The sequence below is a fragment of the Lampetra fluviatilis genome, chromosome 13, assembly GCF_964198595.1.
Source record: "Lampetra fluviatilis chromosome 13, kcLamFluv1.1, whole genome shotgun sequence".
Classification (NCBI taxonomy): domain Eukaryota; kingdom Metazoa; phylum Chordata; class Hyperoartia; order Petromyzontiformes; family Petromyzontidae; genus Lampetra; species Lampetra fluviatilis.
The window spans coordinates 10,032,915-10,052,107 of NC_136287.1; the positions used below are offsets into that span (position 1 = coordinate 10,032,915).

The window sequence follows — 19,193 nt, forward strand, 5'->3', positions numbered from 1 at the left end:
CCTGATGACGGAGACTTGTGTTGCCTCCGAAACGTCGTGATTTATTATTTTATTATTATTTAATTTGTATTAATTTTAATTTCATTTGTTACCTACGTGACTTTACCGAAAAAACCAAGAGTATGAATCCTTGCAGTCACGAAAGCTTCAAATCTTGGTTTTGACAGTCATGTGACAGACCTTCTCTTGGCAGACCGACCGTATGGGAAAAGTCCTCTTCTAAAAAGAAGATGGGGAAAAGTGTGTCTCTCACTCTGTAAAGGATTTTTAAAAGGCAACTTGCAGGATTATTTTGGAGAAGTCGTTTGAAAAATCGCCTTTTCACAGCCGTTCTTTAACACATTGTGGGGTTTTGAGATTACCCAATGGATTCCGTTTCTAATGGCATGATGCTGACGGCACAATTGGAATTAATTGAATACAAAATAAAACTACGTAGAAGGGAAATAATAAAATAATAAAAATAAAACATAATAAAATAATTCTCACGACGTTTCGGCCGCAACGCAAGCAGCCGTCCATTCAGACGCTGTCAGATGCTGTCTTCCCGACAGACCTGTTCTTCACCTGAGGACGGCTGCTTGCGTTGTGGCCGAAACGTCGTGAGAATTATTTTATTATGTTTTATTTTTATTATTGTATTATTTCCCTTCTACGTGACTTTACCGAAAGAACCAAAAAAAAGAATCCCTGCAGTCACGAAAGCTTTAAATCGAAAATAAAACTAGTTTAAATGCATCAGAGTAAGTAAAATATAAGATGCATTAGCATTGTGTACTCATTGCAGTGTGACCTTATAGTCTGTATTAATAGATACAAAGATGGTGTATTAGGAAAATAGGAAACTGCATCACAACTTGCTTTATTTTATGTGAAACATCGCGGGACAGCACGGTTTCAATTTAATTTAGAAACTGCACTTGGACTCATCATCAATTGTGGTTAAAGCATGGGATTCTACTTTCATGCTTCTAAGAACGTTAAAAAAACCCTATGGTTTTGCGTGAGAGAGTAGCTTTCCAATTGCTTGTACCGAATTCGAACAGCTATTTTGAGACCTTCTAAACAGAGTGATGAAGACGCTTCTAATGCCAGTTAAGCTGAAACATGGTAGAGATAACCGATCTGTCAACGCCTGTAAGAAAGAACATATAGAAGATAGCATGCTGGGCCCCAATGCCACGTAACTCAACCGCCAGCGCGTCTACATCGACGCTATTGTGTGTGCATTTCATTTGATTTCACTGCACACATCGGTGCCGATGTGTTTAAACAGTAATTTGAAACTGCAGCTAAATCCAGCAGCTGCCTCTTCTACTGTATGCGCTGTGCTATCGGTAACAATCTCCCGCTGTGTCCAGGAATGTTGGCACGAGCAAAAAAAAAGCCACACACACCCAACCTTGCCCCGCTGTGCAGGCTGAAATGGCCATCTTCTGTATGCATGTATATTGAAATTCTTTCGCCAACCGTGATAATCAGAGGTGCGGGGAAGGACAAACCTAACACCCAAAGCAGTTCTAAAAAAATCAGTTTTTAATCCAGATTGCAAAGGGAGGAGGAACGTTCCAGACGGCCGCAGAAAGCGCGCGATGCAGTGGCCGTCTTTGTTCGATGGCTCGCCAAAAGCCACTTCGAGGATGACCTGTAGCCTGGAGGCACTATTATAATGGCACGGATCAATGCAGCTTCACTGAACATTGGACCGTTAATTGCCTTGCAACTGCGCAACGCTTTATCCCCCCCCTTTCCCCCTCGTAATGTTATCGTCCATCGCTTCGTCTATGCCCAAGGCAGAACAAACGCTCAAGAATTTAACTGAGCCCTGCCGGGAGCCAGGTTTATGTTCTTTTTTTAACTTGCATGACTCTGTCTGCCTGTTGTGTCAATTTGCCTTAATAACCACATACACAATTTTATATAATCACAAAACCCCCATATCTCCACGAACCTTTCACAATTTACGACAGTTATATAAATAGAGCTGGCGAACACTTTAGAATATTCTGAAACGTAAATCGTACACGGAGTCCTTATATTTTTAGAGTACAGTATATCTTTCCGTAAGTGTGTGTACGAATCAACAATTCAAGACGTGTTATTCGACAACTCTAAAGTGGCAAACGTTGCTGTCCTGCGCTTACATTTTCTTTCGTTTCAATAAACCGAAACAATAATCTGGAGAAGTGGGAATGCTTCTGAATGGCGTCTATACATTTGCCAAATATCAAATATATTTTTCGTCACATAAATGGTTGCATTTCATAACGGCAACTATGCACAACGGTTGGAATGTCTACCTTTGTTTAATCGTACTTATGAATTAGAGGCCACTTTTGAACACGTCTTTTAAAATCAATTCCCATCGGCTGTTCTTCCGTTATTTTCAAGGTTACTTCAAGGTGAATCTCGTTTCCTCAAACGGATCTTAACAAAATCTAGCCATCTGTACCATTGTCTGCTCCGCAGCATGTCCTTTTTTCTCGTTTCCGGACTAAAGTCACCTTGTGCATCTGTCTTTATGGATTTGAGCATCTGCGTTATACTGCCGTATTTTTGCACTCCAGGGTATCTGCTTGATGCTTTTTTTTTGTCATGCAAGTCACCGTTATCATCGTCGTCATCAGCAACATCTTGTTGATTTTGTGCCGTAAAACATGCAGCGGAAGAAAAAGGTTACGTGTGAAAATAGTGCACATGTCAGTGAGAGTTAAGATTTAAACCTAAGTGCGAGTGTTGCGTGAGTGACTTTGGCAGGGCCAGCTGCCTCAACCGTGTGCCCCACCAGATGTTGTAGCGCGACACTGGGACTAATGCCATGTAATAATTGGGGTGGTGGCCAGGTAACCACACCGGGTATGCAGCTCGAGGTGACCAAGGAATTGTGACATACACGCAAAACTTTGAGCTTGAGGTCTTTATTTGCTTTTATTGTATTGCCCGTTTATAGAGGCACCAAAGAATGAAGCTCTCTACTAAGCAATGTTTAAAGCTTTTCACCATCATGGGACCTCCTTTGCCAGTACCAAAAGCCGAGAAGAGGTTTTCCCCTTTTTTCTGGAAACAAAACAGGTGTTAAGATGTTAAAACACCAAACTGAAACCTTTTACAATGAATCATGTCTGCATTAACCACAATACTTGTGGTCAGAATGCAAACAAAAAACATACTCTGATAATGTATGCATTGTCTTTGAAACTGATTGGTCCACACCAGAGACAGCTTTCTTTTGAGCCTCGTCTCAAATGGTGTTAGACCAGAGGACACCGTTTGAGACGAGGCTCGAAAGAAAGCTGTCTCTGGTGTGGACCAATCGGTTTCAAAGACAATGCCATCATATTATCAGAGTGTGTTTTTTGTTTGCATTCTGGCCACAAGTAGTGTGGTTAATGCAGACGTGATTCCTCGTAAAAAAAGGTTTCAGTTTGGTGTTTTAACATTCCAACACTTGTTTTGTTGCCAGATAAAAGGGGAAAACCTATTCACGGCTTTTCACCCACCGCAGCATGCTCTGAGAAAAGAGGCTACTTCTCCTGTCAAAGACACGACCAAATCCAATTACGAGACCAATACACAAATGCGAAGAAATGTAGATTTTCATTGCAGCAATGAGTGCTGACTTAATAGGGTTTTATTTTTGCATTCTGCATGCGTTTTGCCAGTGTTAGACTGAATGTCGGTTTTTAAAACGTTAGATTAGGATGAATACTAATTCCAATGTTATTTGTAGGGTTTTTAAATTACTAAACATTTACGTAATACATTGTCAATGAATAGGCAACGTTGCACTGTTTAACTGCACTTGAGCCATGTTTACCGTAAGAATATATTAAATACATTTTTAAAGTCAATCCATTGTGATTTTTACATGTCACTCGCTGGCTTCGAGTACATGTCGTGCGTTCCTTCCATACATTTATTTTCTGTTCGGACGAAAGTACATTTTGCATGAGCATGTTTTTTTGTCGTTGTCATGCAATGAGTGGCCACTTCAGGGCTTTTAGGCATCGGCACATAGATTGTTGTGTGATTGGCAAGAGCTATTTTCAACAGTCCAAGCTGGCATCTGGAAGTCGGCAAGTTCTGGAATGCAAAGGTGGAGTGGATGTCTCTTCCAAACATGTGTCCACAAGCATGGCTGGCATCAAAGGGATCTTCTGCAGTGTGCTTTAGACAAGAGCAGTGCATTATATCTGGAATGTGCTCTGCATGTGTCACACCCGTAAGAGTATATTGAACCAAAATCTTGCTTGAGCCCAATATGAGAACATGTTGATTCTGGATTCTGACGAGGAGAGCCTCATTCACCCGTGTCCATATCAAGACTGTAAAAAAAATTAACTGATTGCTCGATATTAACGCTCATGTACATCCAGTTTTCAGGGAGAGTATAGTTATGGGCTGCCCATGACCAGATCACCCTGATGTGGCCAAATTTCTCAGGAATTGAAGCCTGGTTAGTGTTTGGAATGGGGGATTGCTTGGCAATACCAGGTGATGTATAGCCTTGCTTTGTTAGGTATCCGGGATACAACAATGCAGCAGTGCATTCTGGATTAAATCTGTGTAGAGCTGTGAGTGTTACTTGGGCACATGTCAGGGGATTATCCAGTTATTTTCCACACGTCATGCGCTCGTCAATGGAAAATTCGGCCAAGCATCCCAACGCAGGACCCTCCCGAAGAGGAGGCTTGTGACTGAGTGAGGCTTTTTCAGGTGTAAAGGGACCGAATTGTTATAGTTATGCTGAGGGCACCATTAAGCCGTGTTGTGTCAACACGGCTCCCATTCTTATTCTTCTTTCGTATGGCATTGTAAAAAGCAACAGTTTTTATTTTTTCTTCATGATCGTCATAAATAAATGCAAAGGTTCCTCATCCAGTCCAATGATGTTGTTGACGCAGTGTGGATTTCAGCCATACCGCCAGGATGTGCATGGGAGGAGCATTCGTCGGCGATGTGCTTGATGGTTTGGACGTCTCCACAGTCGCAGTCGGGCGATTCTTTGATCTTCCATTTATTGAACGTGTACGCGCATCTGCCGTGTCGTGTTCGAGCGCGGTTCAGCGTGGTCCGTAGTCGTCGTGGAAGAGAGAATCCCGGTACTTCCACCGTCGGATCGTGAATGATGTCTTTGTTTGCCACGTCCGGAGCCGCCCACGAATCAGACCACCCAGTGGCGGTGTCTTTAATTTCGGTTTCTAGAGCGGAGGCGCGTATCCAGGACGGTCTCCTGGATTCTAGCCTTGGGCGGCGTGGGGGTTCCTTTAGATCTTGACGGAGCGGCAGAGTGAAGTTTTTCATGATCTTGTTGTTGTACTCCCGTGTCGTCGCATCATGGCGTCGGATGTTGGCCGGAGCGATATTCGCCAGCACGGGAAGCCACGGGAGCGGAGTAGACTTTAGGGAACCGCTGATGACACGAAGCGCGTTGTTAATTTCGGCATCGACAAGGTTCGTGTGAGGGCTTGCACCCCACACCGGGGCACAGCGCTCTGCAGTGGAGTGAACAAGGGCCTGCGTCGATAATCTTCAACATGCTGGAATCGCTTCTCCAGGTTGTTGCTGCAAGTTTCTGAATAATATTCACACGTGCTTTCATTTTACCTTTCACTTGTTTTAGGTGGTGATGGTATTAACACGCAGGCTTTCGTGACCAATATTATTCATAATCAACGTTTTTGGGTTTAGATCGCGTTATTTATAAATGTGTCGTAACCCTCCACCTCGACACGGCTGCTCTATATAAGAACGGGAGACAGAGCAAAGCCTCACCATTCTGGCGAATTGCATGATGAAGCTGGATGCAATTACCAGCGAAACGTCGTACTCAAATTGTAAATGTTGTGGTTTCACGCTTCAACACACCGGTGGGCTAAAGCAGTGAACTATTTGTCTTTTGTCAACGTGACACTTTTTTACTGATTGGCCGTGTCGGGTGGTGGAGGGTTACGACACATTTATAAATAGCGCGATCTAAACCCAAAAACGTTGATTATGAGTGGTGATGGTAGTTAAGCGTCCGATCCAGGGTAACTCCTAGACACCGAGGGTGTTCACCATGCCTTAGCTTCGCCCCGCAGAAGTCAACTTTCAACGTTTTCGAAGCTCGTCTGTTGTTCAGGTGGAAAGCGGAGACGATGCTCTTTGATGGGTTTGGCTCAAGGCGCCAATTCTTGAAGTATTCTTCCAGAGTCTTCAGATCTTTATCGAGGACCACCTCAGTGTCCTCCATTTTCCGTGCTTGGGTTGCGAGTGCGATATCATCCGCATATGTGAACTTACGGCGAGATGTCGCTGGAATGTCGCTAGTATGGAGATGGAACAGCACTGGTGCCAGAACTGATCCCTGCAGGAGTCCATTGTTCAATCTTCGTGGGCCGCTGGCAGTTTCACCAAGGTGACCGATGAACCATCGGTTGCTCAACATTTTAGTGATTAGTCTAATTGTCGGGTGGCAAGGCACGGCTTTCTCCGCCATACGGCATCATAAGCTGAAGAGAGGTTGATGAAAGCTCTTGCTGTCTTGAGCTGGCGTTCGACACGATGTGACTTGTTAAGGCAAGCACTTGGTCGCAACAATTTCGACCGGTTCTAAATCCTGCTTGTTCCTGGGGAACGATTTCCTCAAGCGTGGGCATCAGCCTTTTGAGCAGAAGCCGCTCCATTAGTTTGTAGCAGACGCTGAGTAGGGAGATAGGGCGGTAGTTTTGAGCGTCCGATGCATCCTTGCCTGGTTTCAGAATGCCTATTAACCTTGCCTCTTTCCACTTCTTCGGAACGATGCTTGTGGAATGGATGTCAGTGAAGAATGTGGCTAGCCATTTTCTTGTTCATGGTCCCAAGTTCTTGATGAACTGTGGATAAAACATATCGTCAAGACCTGAGGCTTTTCCGCATTTAAACTGGGCACTGAGAATGGACGGGAGAATCCAGAGGTGTCTTTGGCAGGTATCTAGTGTGCAAAAAAGTTATTTGGAGACTTGCCGTCTTGTGCTCTTGTCGATTGAAGTTCGTGAATTGTTGATAACTTGCCTAGCAGCCTCGTCAGGACTGACTTGCCGAGGTTTATAGGCTGGCGTCATGGCAGCTCCAATAAACCTCAGGAGGCGCCCGGCTTTACGGCTCGATTTTGCAAAGTCAAGTGACTCAACTGTTTCGCGCCAACTTTCTCTTCTGAGAAAATTCAGTGACTCAAGTAAGGCCTTTTTCAGTCTCTTGCTTCTTATCAGCGTTGAATTTCCGGAAAAGCTGTTCGCTTTCTGGAGTCCAACATCGAGTGAAGACCTTTCTGAAGCCTTAGTCTGAAGCCTCTTGCGATGTTGGCCTTGGCAACGGCTCCCATTGACACGTGCAATAAATGTTCTCAGGTTTCCATGCAGATGTCATCGAGCGAGCTTGCATATAGCTGTTATGTGCCATTGTCTGACCCAGTGTTACTCTGCATTAATATCGTACGATGAAAATAAGCTGCTTTGGCATTCGTGAAATGCATGCCGTTTGAGTTGGCTGCTACTAGTATTTTGATCTCGAGCAAAAAAGCACGAGAGCTAAACTGGCAGGGAGTATAATTTACCTTCAGCTTCATATGGAATGAGGCGTTGTGTTTTATCATATGCGCCGCAGCTGGCTGGCCTTTGCCCAAACGTGAGAGGCTGATGAAAGCGGTAGGTTGTGCATGATAAACAACATTTGCAGAGAAGCACAGTAATTTTTAATCCACCGTCAAATATTCAGATCTTACAAGAGGATGCAATTGTAATCTCGTACAATACTATTTAAAATACGTTTAAAATTCTGCTTGATTGCATTAGCTATATTTTTTGCAGTTGTATGTTTTTTTACCGTTTGGTAAGATGTTTTACCTATCATTATTTTCGGTATGTCTAGAACAGAGAGAGTGGTGGCGCAGTGGCTACTGCACTGCGCTCTCAGCCTCGCGACCTCAGTTCGATTCTTACCCCAGTTAATTTCAGTGGCGAGTCATTTATGAACAGGTCCTAGGCCTTTCCTGCACAAACCTGCACTGACCAGCGCGGCGAAGTTATGATCAAACAAACTCTCATCACCGACAGAGTGTGGGGAGGCCTTCATCCAGCAGTGGATTGACAAAGGACAATACATTTTTATATTATTAAAATTATTACGTCTATACCGCTTTAGCCTGTTCACATTCGTGTGAACACAGCGTATTAAACTATAACTATGAATTACTTTGATATAATAACCTGCTTCTTCAGCAGATTCATACACATTTGGTAGTTCTAGCCTGCCCAATTTTACGGGAGCACTGCAATTGCAGGGCCTGCCTCCTGTGATGAATGGTTAGTCACACTGGCCTGACAAATTACTCGCGTTTTGGGTCCCCACGTTTTACCCCACCACTAGTCCATAAATCACACACTGCAGTACTTTCGTTCTACTGTTTACCTAAAAGTAATGTCAAATCGAAAGTTCTTCTGTGTTCTAACAAGCGATGGAGCAGCACTTGTCCATATTGTTGGCTGTGTAAATTCCACATTCCCAGGGTGGTTAGCTAGACACACTCTCAAAGGTGACACCTAAAGACCGGAGATTGAAACTGTCACCTCTGGAGTGTGATTCTGGCAGTGTGGTCTATCAGGCGTTGTGGGCCAAAAAATTTTTTATTTGTAAATAATAAAATTGTTACGATATTTGATACTGCAGTTATTTGGTGGAGTATTGGCAGTGGATATACACGGAGCAAATCGGAAAAGAGTGTGAAAGTAATGCATGACCATTGCTTCTACCAAACTGGATGATGAGTCACGGCAAAATATGAAAATGTAATATTCAATGTCAGAACTGCAACGGTATCAATTATGTTGCCACGGTCATAGAAATGGTGCAGTATTTCAAGAGTGAATTACTGTATATTCATTGTCATCAGCTTCTATTATTTTAATTCATTAATGCCGTTCAATCAGCGCAGGATGACTTTCGTTTTTTAAAAGTACCTTTGTTTTTTGTATTTGAGAATTTGTGGAGTAGAATATCCACCTGGAATCACCCATTGTCGCCACCCATCATTGTAATCACCATCCTCTTCAATAATTATAAATCATAAATCTCATTAAGAGTTATCTATGATTCATTTTCAATTATCATTTTTGTATACCCATCAGCCACCATTGTGTTTCATCACCAAGCGATGTCGGTAGATTGTCTCGGCAATTCAGTGCTTTATATTTTTATTTTATGGATTTCATTCCAGCCACGACGTATAATTAACTCTTGAGCCTCGTGCATATAATAAGCCCATTTTTATAAGGTGGATAGCTCACTATCATCCTCGCCCAGCCTTGTTCGTCAGTAAATACCACGCGCCTGCTATGCTACGACCATTTTGGCCATATACATCGTCTTTTAAACACAATCGTGGCTCACAAAGGCAAGGTAATAGAGCAGCAAAACTTTGCAAAATCAAATGCATGTCTCTGTGCAAAATGCACGTGCTACTTATCTGCATTCATTAAGCACTTTGCCTTCCCTATGCGACCATTAATGCTGATGTGTTATTGTATTTACCGATGAGACTCTGCCTTTGTGAACAATCCACGTGACATTTGTTAAATGCATTTGCTATTTACAGTTTGTGGTGCTTCCAGAGATATCACGTTTGCATGCACAATACAGTTGAATAATAATTTGAAAAGTCGGTTATAGAAATGAAATGCAAACACTAAAGGAGTGTTCGTAATGACCTAGAAGCATCCAATCAACGTTGCAGAGCATGTTATGGCTTCATTTATAATCAGGTTATGTTGTAATAATTAACAACAGTATGAACGCTATAGTCTATTAAGCTGTCGGTGTAAAAGCACATCATGTTTCCACGCGGATCAGTATTCATTCATTCAAATGAAATGCTAAGAGGTAACCATTACTGAATGAAAGATAAACTGTCAAAACAAAAACAGACAAAACAACAATGGGACATTTTCATCAAAAGACAAATAAATATTACTTCCATAAAATGCTGCTCTTACATTGCAGGATTGGCACAGAGAGGCCTTCCTCTAGCATTTGGATGGCATGTGGCTGATGATGATTGTGTTGCTGCTACATAATTAGATGTTTTCACTTGCAAACTATGTCCAAAAAAAGCTTTTCGGATGCAGATTACCTCCCATCTGCCAGCTCTCACAATGTTTGCAAAGTAGTGTGATTTGATGGCCCCCATCAGTGGCTTGTGAGAGTTGTTTGCGGTAAACACTAGAGCTGGGACAATTAGTCGATAAAGTCGATGAACTGACCGAAAATTATTATAAAATCTACTACTTTTTCCGTTGTAGATTACAAGGACACCTTTAAAAATGGCAGCTGCCTTGAACATCGAAGGCAGGAAACCCTCCCCCCCTGCAAGCCACGCCCAGCGTGTTATGACGCCGACGATGTCACCAAGCCATGCCCACCATCTGTCCAGCATCGCATGTGGGAACATACGTGAGACTTTTTTTTTCAAACTCTATGCGTGGTATACTATTAGTCGAGTAAACGAACCAATAATCGATAGTAGTCCATTCGTCAACTAATCGGAGCGCCCGGCTCTCGTCACAAACCAAAGCAATCGAGTGCACAGGATTTCGAGGCTGACTGCCAAATAAAGCCCGAAGCAATTTGAGCTCATTCGGGTGGGCCTAACGCAAAAACAAACATGGATTATTGCATTGGCTACAAAAGCATACGTTGAAGCACATTTACTCTATTCCGATGGCATACGTTGTATGTATGTTGAACTTCTTTCACACCGTACACATAGCCAGCCGTGCTAATCGAAGGGATGTGGGATCCGACGTCCACCCCACCGCCCTCGCTAGGCAGATGGGGCGCGACGTCCGCCGACCGAGTGATCGGGCCCCCCATGCTAGCGACCTCTCTGCGGGACATACTCGTGTTGCTGGCTTGTAGCCACGGAGTTAAACCGCACGCCCGTGCACACCACAGCTATCGCTAATGAAGGGGGGGTACGAACGCGCACCTGTGGGCGATTACCTCTAAACGCGCGCACACGCTGCGGCTCTGCGGTCACTCTCGCCGCGCGTTCCCCCACGCAGTCGCTCCACACAGAAATCACAGACACCACGCCTATGCTCTGTACTAACTTTTATTCTCGGCACAAACCCCGCACTACCCGGAGGTAATATTTAGCGAGAAGAGCCTAGCCTACTGCTGCCCAAGTCCCCAGATACTCAAACGCCCTACCAGGTACCTCGTAGCTGTATTCACGGCATCGCACGGACGCTGTGAGAGTCGGAGGGAGGACAGAAGAAAAGTTTGCCTATCACTGCCTCGTGACGGCACTCGCTGGCGGCACACGGATGCTGCGGGTGGCTCGAGAAGGCAGGACAGCGGGGAGTGGGTCTTGGCGGCCAAGAGGTTGAACCAAGATCTCATTTGAACGAACCCCAGGCTCCCCTTTTATCCTCCTCACTTCAAAATCCTGCGGTCGCGTTGTACCATGCGGCCAATCGTGCGCCTACCTGTGATTACCGCACGTTTTTTTTGTCCTTACATGGAGCATTGCCATTGGTGCTTCTGCGACCCATTGCCTGTCCGTCCGTACTCATTCATTTATTACTCACCTTTGTTCATCCGGAATGATGCCCAACTGGCGAATACACACCCTGCGAGTGTGTATTCGGCATGGGGGTCGGGGGAGGTCGTGGCGCTGCGATCCCCTGACCTCATGGTCTGCCCTTCTCGCCTAATATTCCACCCCAGCCCCTCCCGATGTCGTGAATTACTCATTGCGGCTGGCCCGATTAACCTTTTTGCACCGATACAATATTAAGCCAACTCAGGGGCACTGCAATGTGACCTGTCCTGCGAGGGTCCGCCAATCTCCTGACACCGGGAAACCGCGGGACTTTCCTCCTAGGGACCCTTCGGATTAAAACCCGTTGTGCCAGGCAATCCTCCGCCAGGACACTCTGTATGTGCGCTACGTGTGTGTGCTCAGTGTGGGGGCCAGGGGGGAGTCACGGCGCTTGCAGAGTTACTTCGAGGCCATGGCACCACAGGTACGGAATAGCATTGAACAATATATTTACAGATGTTCGTGGTAAGCGCTTTAATGAAAGCAGTACACACGTCCAAGGAGGTACAGCTCTCCCGACAGGTTTTTGGGGGTTGTTACCACGTGTTGTCTGCCACGATGGCTGATGTGCTTCAACCCACGCGGTGGAGTGGAACGAACTGAAGAAGCTCCCACTTAAATGTGGAGCAAAACGTCGGACGTCGTGCCGAGCGACACGCGGCAACGGCCCGAAAACCACATCGGGAGCACTAAACAGCACGGCCGCAACACAAGCATTGCAATCGTAGTAATACATTCATTTATTCACCTCTACAAATTGATTCTAGTTAACAAGTAAACCCGTAAAAACAAAGTTTTTCACTATAAATCCTTTATATGCGCGGCGGCTAGAGTCTTCTCGTCCTCTGGCTTGAGATGGCTGCCACCTATGGGTCAGATGATTGTCTGCCAGTATTAAGCAATTGGTAATTAAATATTTAATTTGTTTTTTCTAAACAGTGTCAAATTTTGGAAAAAAAATTTCACGAAAATTAATTGTCACACACAACGAGTCTGTGTGGAAAATGTCAGCTCGATTGGATCACGGGAAGTGGGTTAAATAACGAGCGAAAGATTTGCACGGTCCTAAGCAAGCAAGCGAACTTAATATAAAGGATTTAAAAATATATTCGCCTGTGGAGGACGCGGGGATCGATCCCGCGACCTTTGGCATGCGAAGCGAGGGCGCTACCAACTGCGCTACTCCGCCACGGCCTGTGGAGGGGTTACGCTCTGGGCTCCTACACTGTGACGTTCAGCCAAAGCCATGAATGAGTTGTATTTGAATAAATGTAAAATCATTTTTTTTTGCCTAAAAAGTGTAAAATTTTGGGAATTTTTTTTCACGAACATTAATTGTCTCGCAGAACGAGTCTGTGGAAAATGTCAGCTCGATTGGATCACGGGAAGTGGGTTAAAAAACGAGCAAAAGATGTGCACGGTCCTAAGCAAGCAAGCAAGCACGCAAGCAAGCAAGCAAGCACGCAAGCAAGCAAGCAAGCGAACTTAATATAAAGGATTTAAAAATGGGTGGATTTCTGCTTAAGCGTGCGTGAGCATCAATGTACGTGTAAACGTATACTATGAATTGTGCCGTACTAAATCAAATGGTGGTAATTTTGCTTGAAAAAATATCGAAATGAATCAAATCACAACGCTATTGATTTCCAACGTATGTAGATAAAGTACGCGGGTTCGGATATCAAACTAAGGTTTTCGTGTCGGTTTACTGCGTATTTCTTGTGGCCTTGATTCACCTACTAGGTCACTGTACTGCATTCCAGAGGCTGCTGTTAGAAACTCTAAATCAATAAGAGTGCACATTCCTTCTTCGAGTGAGGTGCCCATTGATGAATTGGCTTTTGGGAGGTGCCAGCCAGGTTTGTAAAGGCACCAACCAACCTTGGCGCTAGCCAACAACTATTGCCGTGCAGTGATCAGATTCGTGCTGCTGGGAACACGAGGCTCAGTGAATTCATTCAAAGGAATTCCGGTCCCGCCCGCGGTTGAGTGCTTCGGCAAGACTATTTCAGCCACCCTGAAATTAGCACCCCCGATTCGCACGGTTGGCTACGTACGGTGCGAAAGAAGTTCAACATACATACGTTAACGTTGAAAGCAGTAAGTTACTCTATTGAGTAGCATTCTCAACATGCTCAAGGCTCTCTGAGAGTGTGCTCCGTGAAATGTCATGTACCTTTGTTTGGTACTGCGCTACATTTACTTTAAAGGTAGTTAAATTCATTGTGTATCACTGTATATGTACGTTTATGTATGTTTAGAATCGCTTTGCCCACGACTAAAAGCACAGCTTCAGAGGATGTATTGTTATCATATTCATATATGTATTATCATATTGGTACACCATTGAGACGAGGCTAAGAAAAAGCCGTCTCTGGTGTGGACCAATCTGTTTCAAGGACAATACATATATTATCAGAGTGTGTTTTTTTTTGCATTTTGACCACAAGTATTGTGGTTAATGCAGACATGATTCCTCGTAAAAAGGTTTCAGTTTTTTTGCCAGAAAAAGGGAAAACCCCCATTATTATATTTTGGTACTGGCAAAGGTGGTCTAATGGTGTACGATCCGTGCTAATCGGAGATGCGGGGGAAGGACAATAAACTAAACACGAAACGCAGTTCTAAAGAAATGAGTTTGTCAATCTAGATGATTTAAAAGCGCGTAGCTCCGCTGGCTCCCTAATATCGGAAGGAAGAGCGTTCCAGACGGCCGCAGAAGCGCGAGACGCGATTGGCCACCGTCTTTGTTCGATCGTTAGCCAACAGAGGATGTTCGGAGTTGTCAACGTGGACTTCAAAGTGTCCGCAGAGTCGCTCGGCTTACCCCCCCCTCCCACCAAAATATACCTACAATGTTTATTCTCGGACAAAGAGCTTTCCAGACACTTGAGGACTTGAAAAATCCTACTTATCGCTTCACCCATCTCTTCCACGCAAGCAATACGCTGCGTGCGCGTGCGCTTAATGGAGTTGTCGATGTCTGCACACGTGCGAATCTTGTTTCTCTGACAGGTAAGCCTAGAGTTTAAGTAAATGTTTAAAAGGCATCGCGTTGCCTTACATAATTTACTTTGAGATTCTCGTTTGCACTTAACTGTCTGGGGCACATTGCGAGCACTGCAAGGGCCTCCTCTTGGTCGACGTACCTTCGACGATGTGATTAATGACGCGTTTATTTGAGCATTTTGTTCATAATTGGCCTTGCAATTAGGAATTGGCTATTAATAATAATTGCAATCAATTATTATGTGCATATCATTAACACTGTGCCTGCATGCTCGTATTTACATTTGAAGTTATCGTTTATTACAACGGGGAATTTACTTGCTTAACTCTTTGCAAACGGCGTTATGGTTACAAACCGGGCTACTGTAAGTGTGTGTCGTATACAACTGCCATGCCCACCGTAACTAAGCATAGGCAAAGGTGTCAGGTGTGCTATTGTTTTATTTTCTGTACCCACGGTGAACTTCTCTCGCACTGCACGTATACAATCGTGCTAATCGGAGGTGCGTCTATGAAGTAATACAAACCCTCATATATATATCCCTCGGCGCACATTTTTTAAACATCGCAAAAAAAAACAGAAAACAAACATGGCAATTAACGGTATTTAAATGCCCCTCCCTGTCTCCCTTTCCTCCCATCCATGTTGTCGCTCTTCCCCCCACCCCCCCCTTTGCAGATTACGTTCTTCACGCTGCTGTCAGCGGTGTGTGTGATGCTCAATTTGGCCGGCTCCATTCTCTCCTGCCAGAACGCTCAGCTCGTCACCTCGCTGGAATACTGCCACTTGGTGAGCCTCGCAAAAACAAAACACAAAAAGACATTGCACGCTCAACTCCGAAGCCCTGCCTTGCGCCACTCAGTAGGGCGTCGTTTCTCCTCCTTTGTCGCAAACGACGTAGATTTTGCAGTGTTGTTTTTGTGAAAAAAGGAAACCTCCTTTTTTCGAACAAGTAGAACATACGGTCTGTTTTCTTGTAACGCGGCGGTCGTTGCGTTCCTGAAGAACACCGCGTGATGGGGAAAATCAGCGATATATAATATGGGGTAAAGCGCAGTCCGCGATAACACGTGAGATGCGTATGCAGGCTGAAAAAAGACTGAGGCCGCGGGTAGCATCTAGAAGCATCCAGCAGCATCCCAATGCCTTGTGTGATGCTACGCAGAGGCAACCACACGACCGCTTATTCCTACTCGCGCGACGTAGTAATGCGTCAATCAATTGCGTTATATCCAATTCGCATCCGCGTTATAAAAAATGTCTTCCCGAATACATTCATTGCGTTATATACAATTCAACAAGTGACGCTTAATTATCATCGGTTATTTTGATCGCATTTTGAATGTATCGTCACCGCAAATGAGGTTACTTGTGTCTGTAATGCCTTGGTCTTGTCCCAGTAACTTTCTTTATTCTTGGCTTAAATTGCCTGTCTGTTATTTCCCCTATACAAATAACGGTTGTATGCGCACACACACATGAACACTTGAATTAAATGTCTTCCTTCAGAGTGAAAAAAATGTCAGTGGTAGAACAAACATCGAGGGTGAAGGAAAGCCATTCAACAGTGTGTGCACAGCCACAGGTTCAATTGGATGAAGCCAAGTTTCACGATTACCCTTCAGCTCGACCGTACTACTGGGTAGCGCGCGTGAATCGCTCGAAGCAACGGGCCCCATGTCCACAGCGCTGGCAAGAACAGCAAGTCAGAAGCAATCGTCAGGTCACAGGTTGAATAAGTTACTTGGCCACGGTTGCATAAAATAAAACCTTCCAATTACGCTTTGCTCCCGAGTAATCTTGGGTGCAATTATGCAAGTGCCACACTGGCATTTCGTAGATAATTTGCATGGCTAGGACTCTAATGAAAAACGGTGGTTTTCATACTGGGCAGTATTTATGAACCCAACCTTTTTAAAAGGCAATTGTTTTTAAGAGTTTAATATTACGAGAAAAACACTCACACTGACGGGCAGTGTACGTGTACGGTGTTTTTTCTGCAATATTTTGCCGTCTTTTCTTGGATTTTCTGTTTGCACTTAGTCACATATTCACTTTAAGATGTGTTTTGTTCATGTTTTTGTTTTTTGTTTGTTGCGGTTGCACCCGATTCAAGAGCCGAATGGCTCACAGGGCTATATCTAATAAATGAACTTGAACTTGAACGTGACTCTTTGTCCTGAAGGACAGCACTACATTTGCCTGCTTACACTGCTGCTGGTGGGACGGCCTCCAGTAGAAGGAGTACTAGAGAACCCCTCGAGAGGGTGTTTGGCCTACTCTTCCCCACTGGCCAGACGTCTTGGAAGGCGTGGGGGAGTTGTCCACGCTTTACGCGACTGAATGTGTCATTGCCGATCGACTGGCCGTGGTGCCCCCATTGATGCTGCTGGTGTTGGGAGGATTTAAGAGCCTTGCGTTGTTCTTTAACTGACACGCAGGGAGGCCAAATCAAAACCAGCGACCTCTGGGTCGCGACTCCAGTGTGCTGCTAACTCGCACAACGCCACGGCGTCTAGGAAACGAAGGAAGCACAAAAAGTAATGACATATAAACGTGTCCACATGTACACTTTCAGTGAAATTGATACGTGTACACAAATAAAACAGTTCAGTGCACGCGTAATGTAATGTTCATGTTTGTACGTTTCCTACAGAATTCTTCCAGGTTACAATACATCACTCGTACAAAATGCTTCAGGAAATTGCTAACGCACTGTTTGCAAGGTGCAAATCAGCGGAGTGAAACTGTGTGTTATTTCGCGATGGCCGCACGTGTAGTATATTGTAGAATAATTGCGCGTATGAAGCGGCATTTTGAAGCGCGTGTGAAACCCGAAGCGAGATTAAAGCGCTGATAAAACCGCACTACAAAAGGCAAATAACCCGTGGGACTTGTGCGGCAGCTCAAGGCCCCGATAACCACGTTGATTGCTTTAGGACCTACACGCAGAGCGTGGCAACTTCATTGGGAAATGTCGCTGTGCATTTTCCCGAGAACGACATCTTTGGCAGCAGAGTTTGCCACCGCGCAAAGTGTAAAGGGAGGAAAAGGATGATGAATAATACAAAAAGATACATAATGAAAACCAAAAAAAGTAAATGCCACATGTGCCTGGACCGGCCTCTACAATTGTACCTTGGATCACTGAGACTCATATTTCTGCTGAACCCTATAAAGATTCCAAGCAATCTTGATCTCTCACCTGAAGACGGTCGCTTGTGTCGCGATCGAAACGTCGTGATCTCTTATTTTTTCTACCTACGTGACTTAACCGAAAGAACCAAAGAGTAGAGATTCCAAGCACTTGCACTTTCGTGGTGGAGGCGGTTAGCGCTCCGAACCCGGCGATCCGAGTTTGAGTCCCTACTCGCTGCCAACTCCAGTGACGATTAACTGAACTGGCCCCGGGCTTCCCCTAGGTCGACTCAGCCTTAAATGAGTACCTGGCGCGGTGTGTAAAAACTATCGGCACTGGAGAGACAAAGGTGGCCTGCGCGTAGGGGCCAGCCAGCCACCTCGCCGTACCGGCCGTCATGGGCGCCCGAAAAGCGGCACTTGCCCCAAAAAAGTTTGTTCAAGGCTGTGTGAGGGCGATCTTAGTCCACATCCTGTAGGAGGTGGTGGTGGAGTGTGGCAGATACTCCGACTGATGCTCCTACTGTTGTGGAGTGACTCATGCAGCCCAGCTATGGCTGCAGAGTTTGGTAGTACATGTTGTTGACGTCGTTTATTGTGAAAATTCGGTCACAGTTCCTATGACCACTGTTTCCTTGCTTTTATGGCTTTATTTTGGTGATTTTCGAAAAGTTTTTTGGTTTGGCCATGTTTGTTTGTTGTAGTACAGAGTTAGACTGATGGCCTTAATCTAAGTTGTCTTGTGGTTGTTGTTGTTTGACTTGCATCCCACTGGGATATTTGCACAGGGTTGGTGTACGGTGATTTTTCTGCAATATTTTGCTGTCTTTTCTTGTATTTTTTGTTTGCACACATATTCACTTTAAGATGTTTTCTTGTTCATGTTTTTTTGTTTGTTGCGGTTGCACCCGATTCAAGAGCCGACTGGCTCACAGGGCTATACCTAATAAATGAACTTTGAACTTTGAAGGGCCCATATGCGACCGCTGTGCCTGCGTGCAGATCAACTTGGAGGACGACGTGTGCGTCTGCTGCGAGAACCCCAAGCTGAACGGCTGCAGCAACCTGGGGGACACGCTGAAGCTGAACCCGCTGCAGGCGTGCGACTCCGTGCGTCTCGCCCTCAAGGTGACTGTCACGCTGCGCCGTGGGCGATAACAACGCGAGATTTAAATAACCTTCTCGGGGGGGGGGGGGGGTGACACTTTGAACGTTAACCCACCCGTGGCTCGCTTGACGGTGCATACGAAATGAAACTGACACGACAACAACACCCGAGTGCTCGCGCAGTCTCCTTCGTCGTAGCCTGCAGCCACCGAATGTTTGCGACCCATTTTTTTTGTCCCCGTTACACACAAAAAAGGCACGGTCGCCTGCGGTTCGTATCGTGTCCACCAGAATGTGTGGGGTTTTTTTTTGTGGGGG

The 19,193-nt window shown here is 45.0% G+C and overlaps 2 protein-coding genes across 3 annotated transcripts in view; both read left to right on the forward strand.

Moving 5' to 3' along the window:
• Window positions 1–19,193, forward strand: part of TJP2 (tight junction protein 2) — a 389,609-nt gene that overhangs the window by 296,506 nt on the left and 73,910 nt on the right. The gene's annotated exons all lie outside the window — the stretch shown is intronic.
• The window catches only part of LOC144935528 (endosomal transmembrane epsin interactor 1-like), a 114,156-nt gene that overhangs the window by 69,894 nt on the left and 25,069 nt on the right, over window positions 1–19,193 (forward strand). For both annotated transcript variants that reach the window (XM_078862273.1, XM_078862274.1), the window contains 2 exons: window positions 15,309–15,419; window positions 18,771–18,896. In XM_078862273.1, the coding sequence (XP_078718399.1) occupies window positions 15,309–15,419; window positions 18,771–18,896 (237 nt within the window). The remainder of the gene's footprint in view (window positions 1–15,308; window positions 15,420–18,770; window positions 18,897–19,193) is intronic.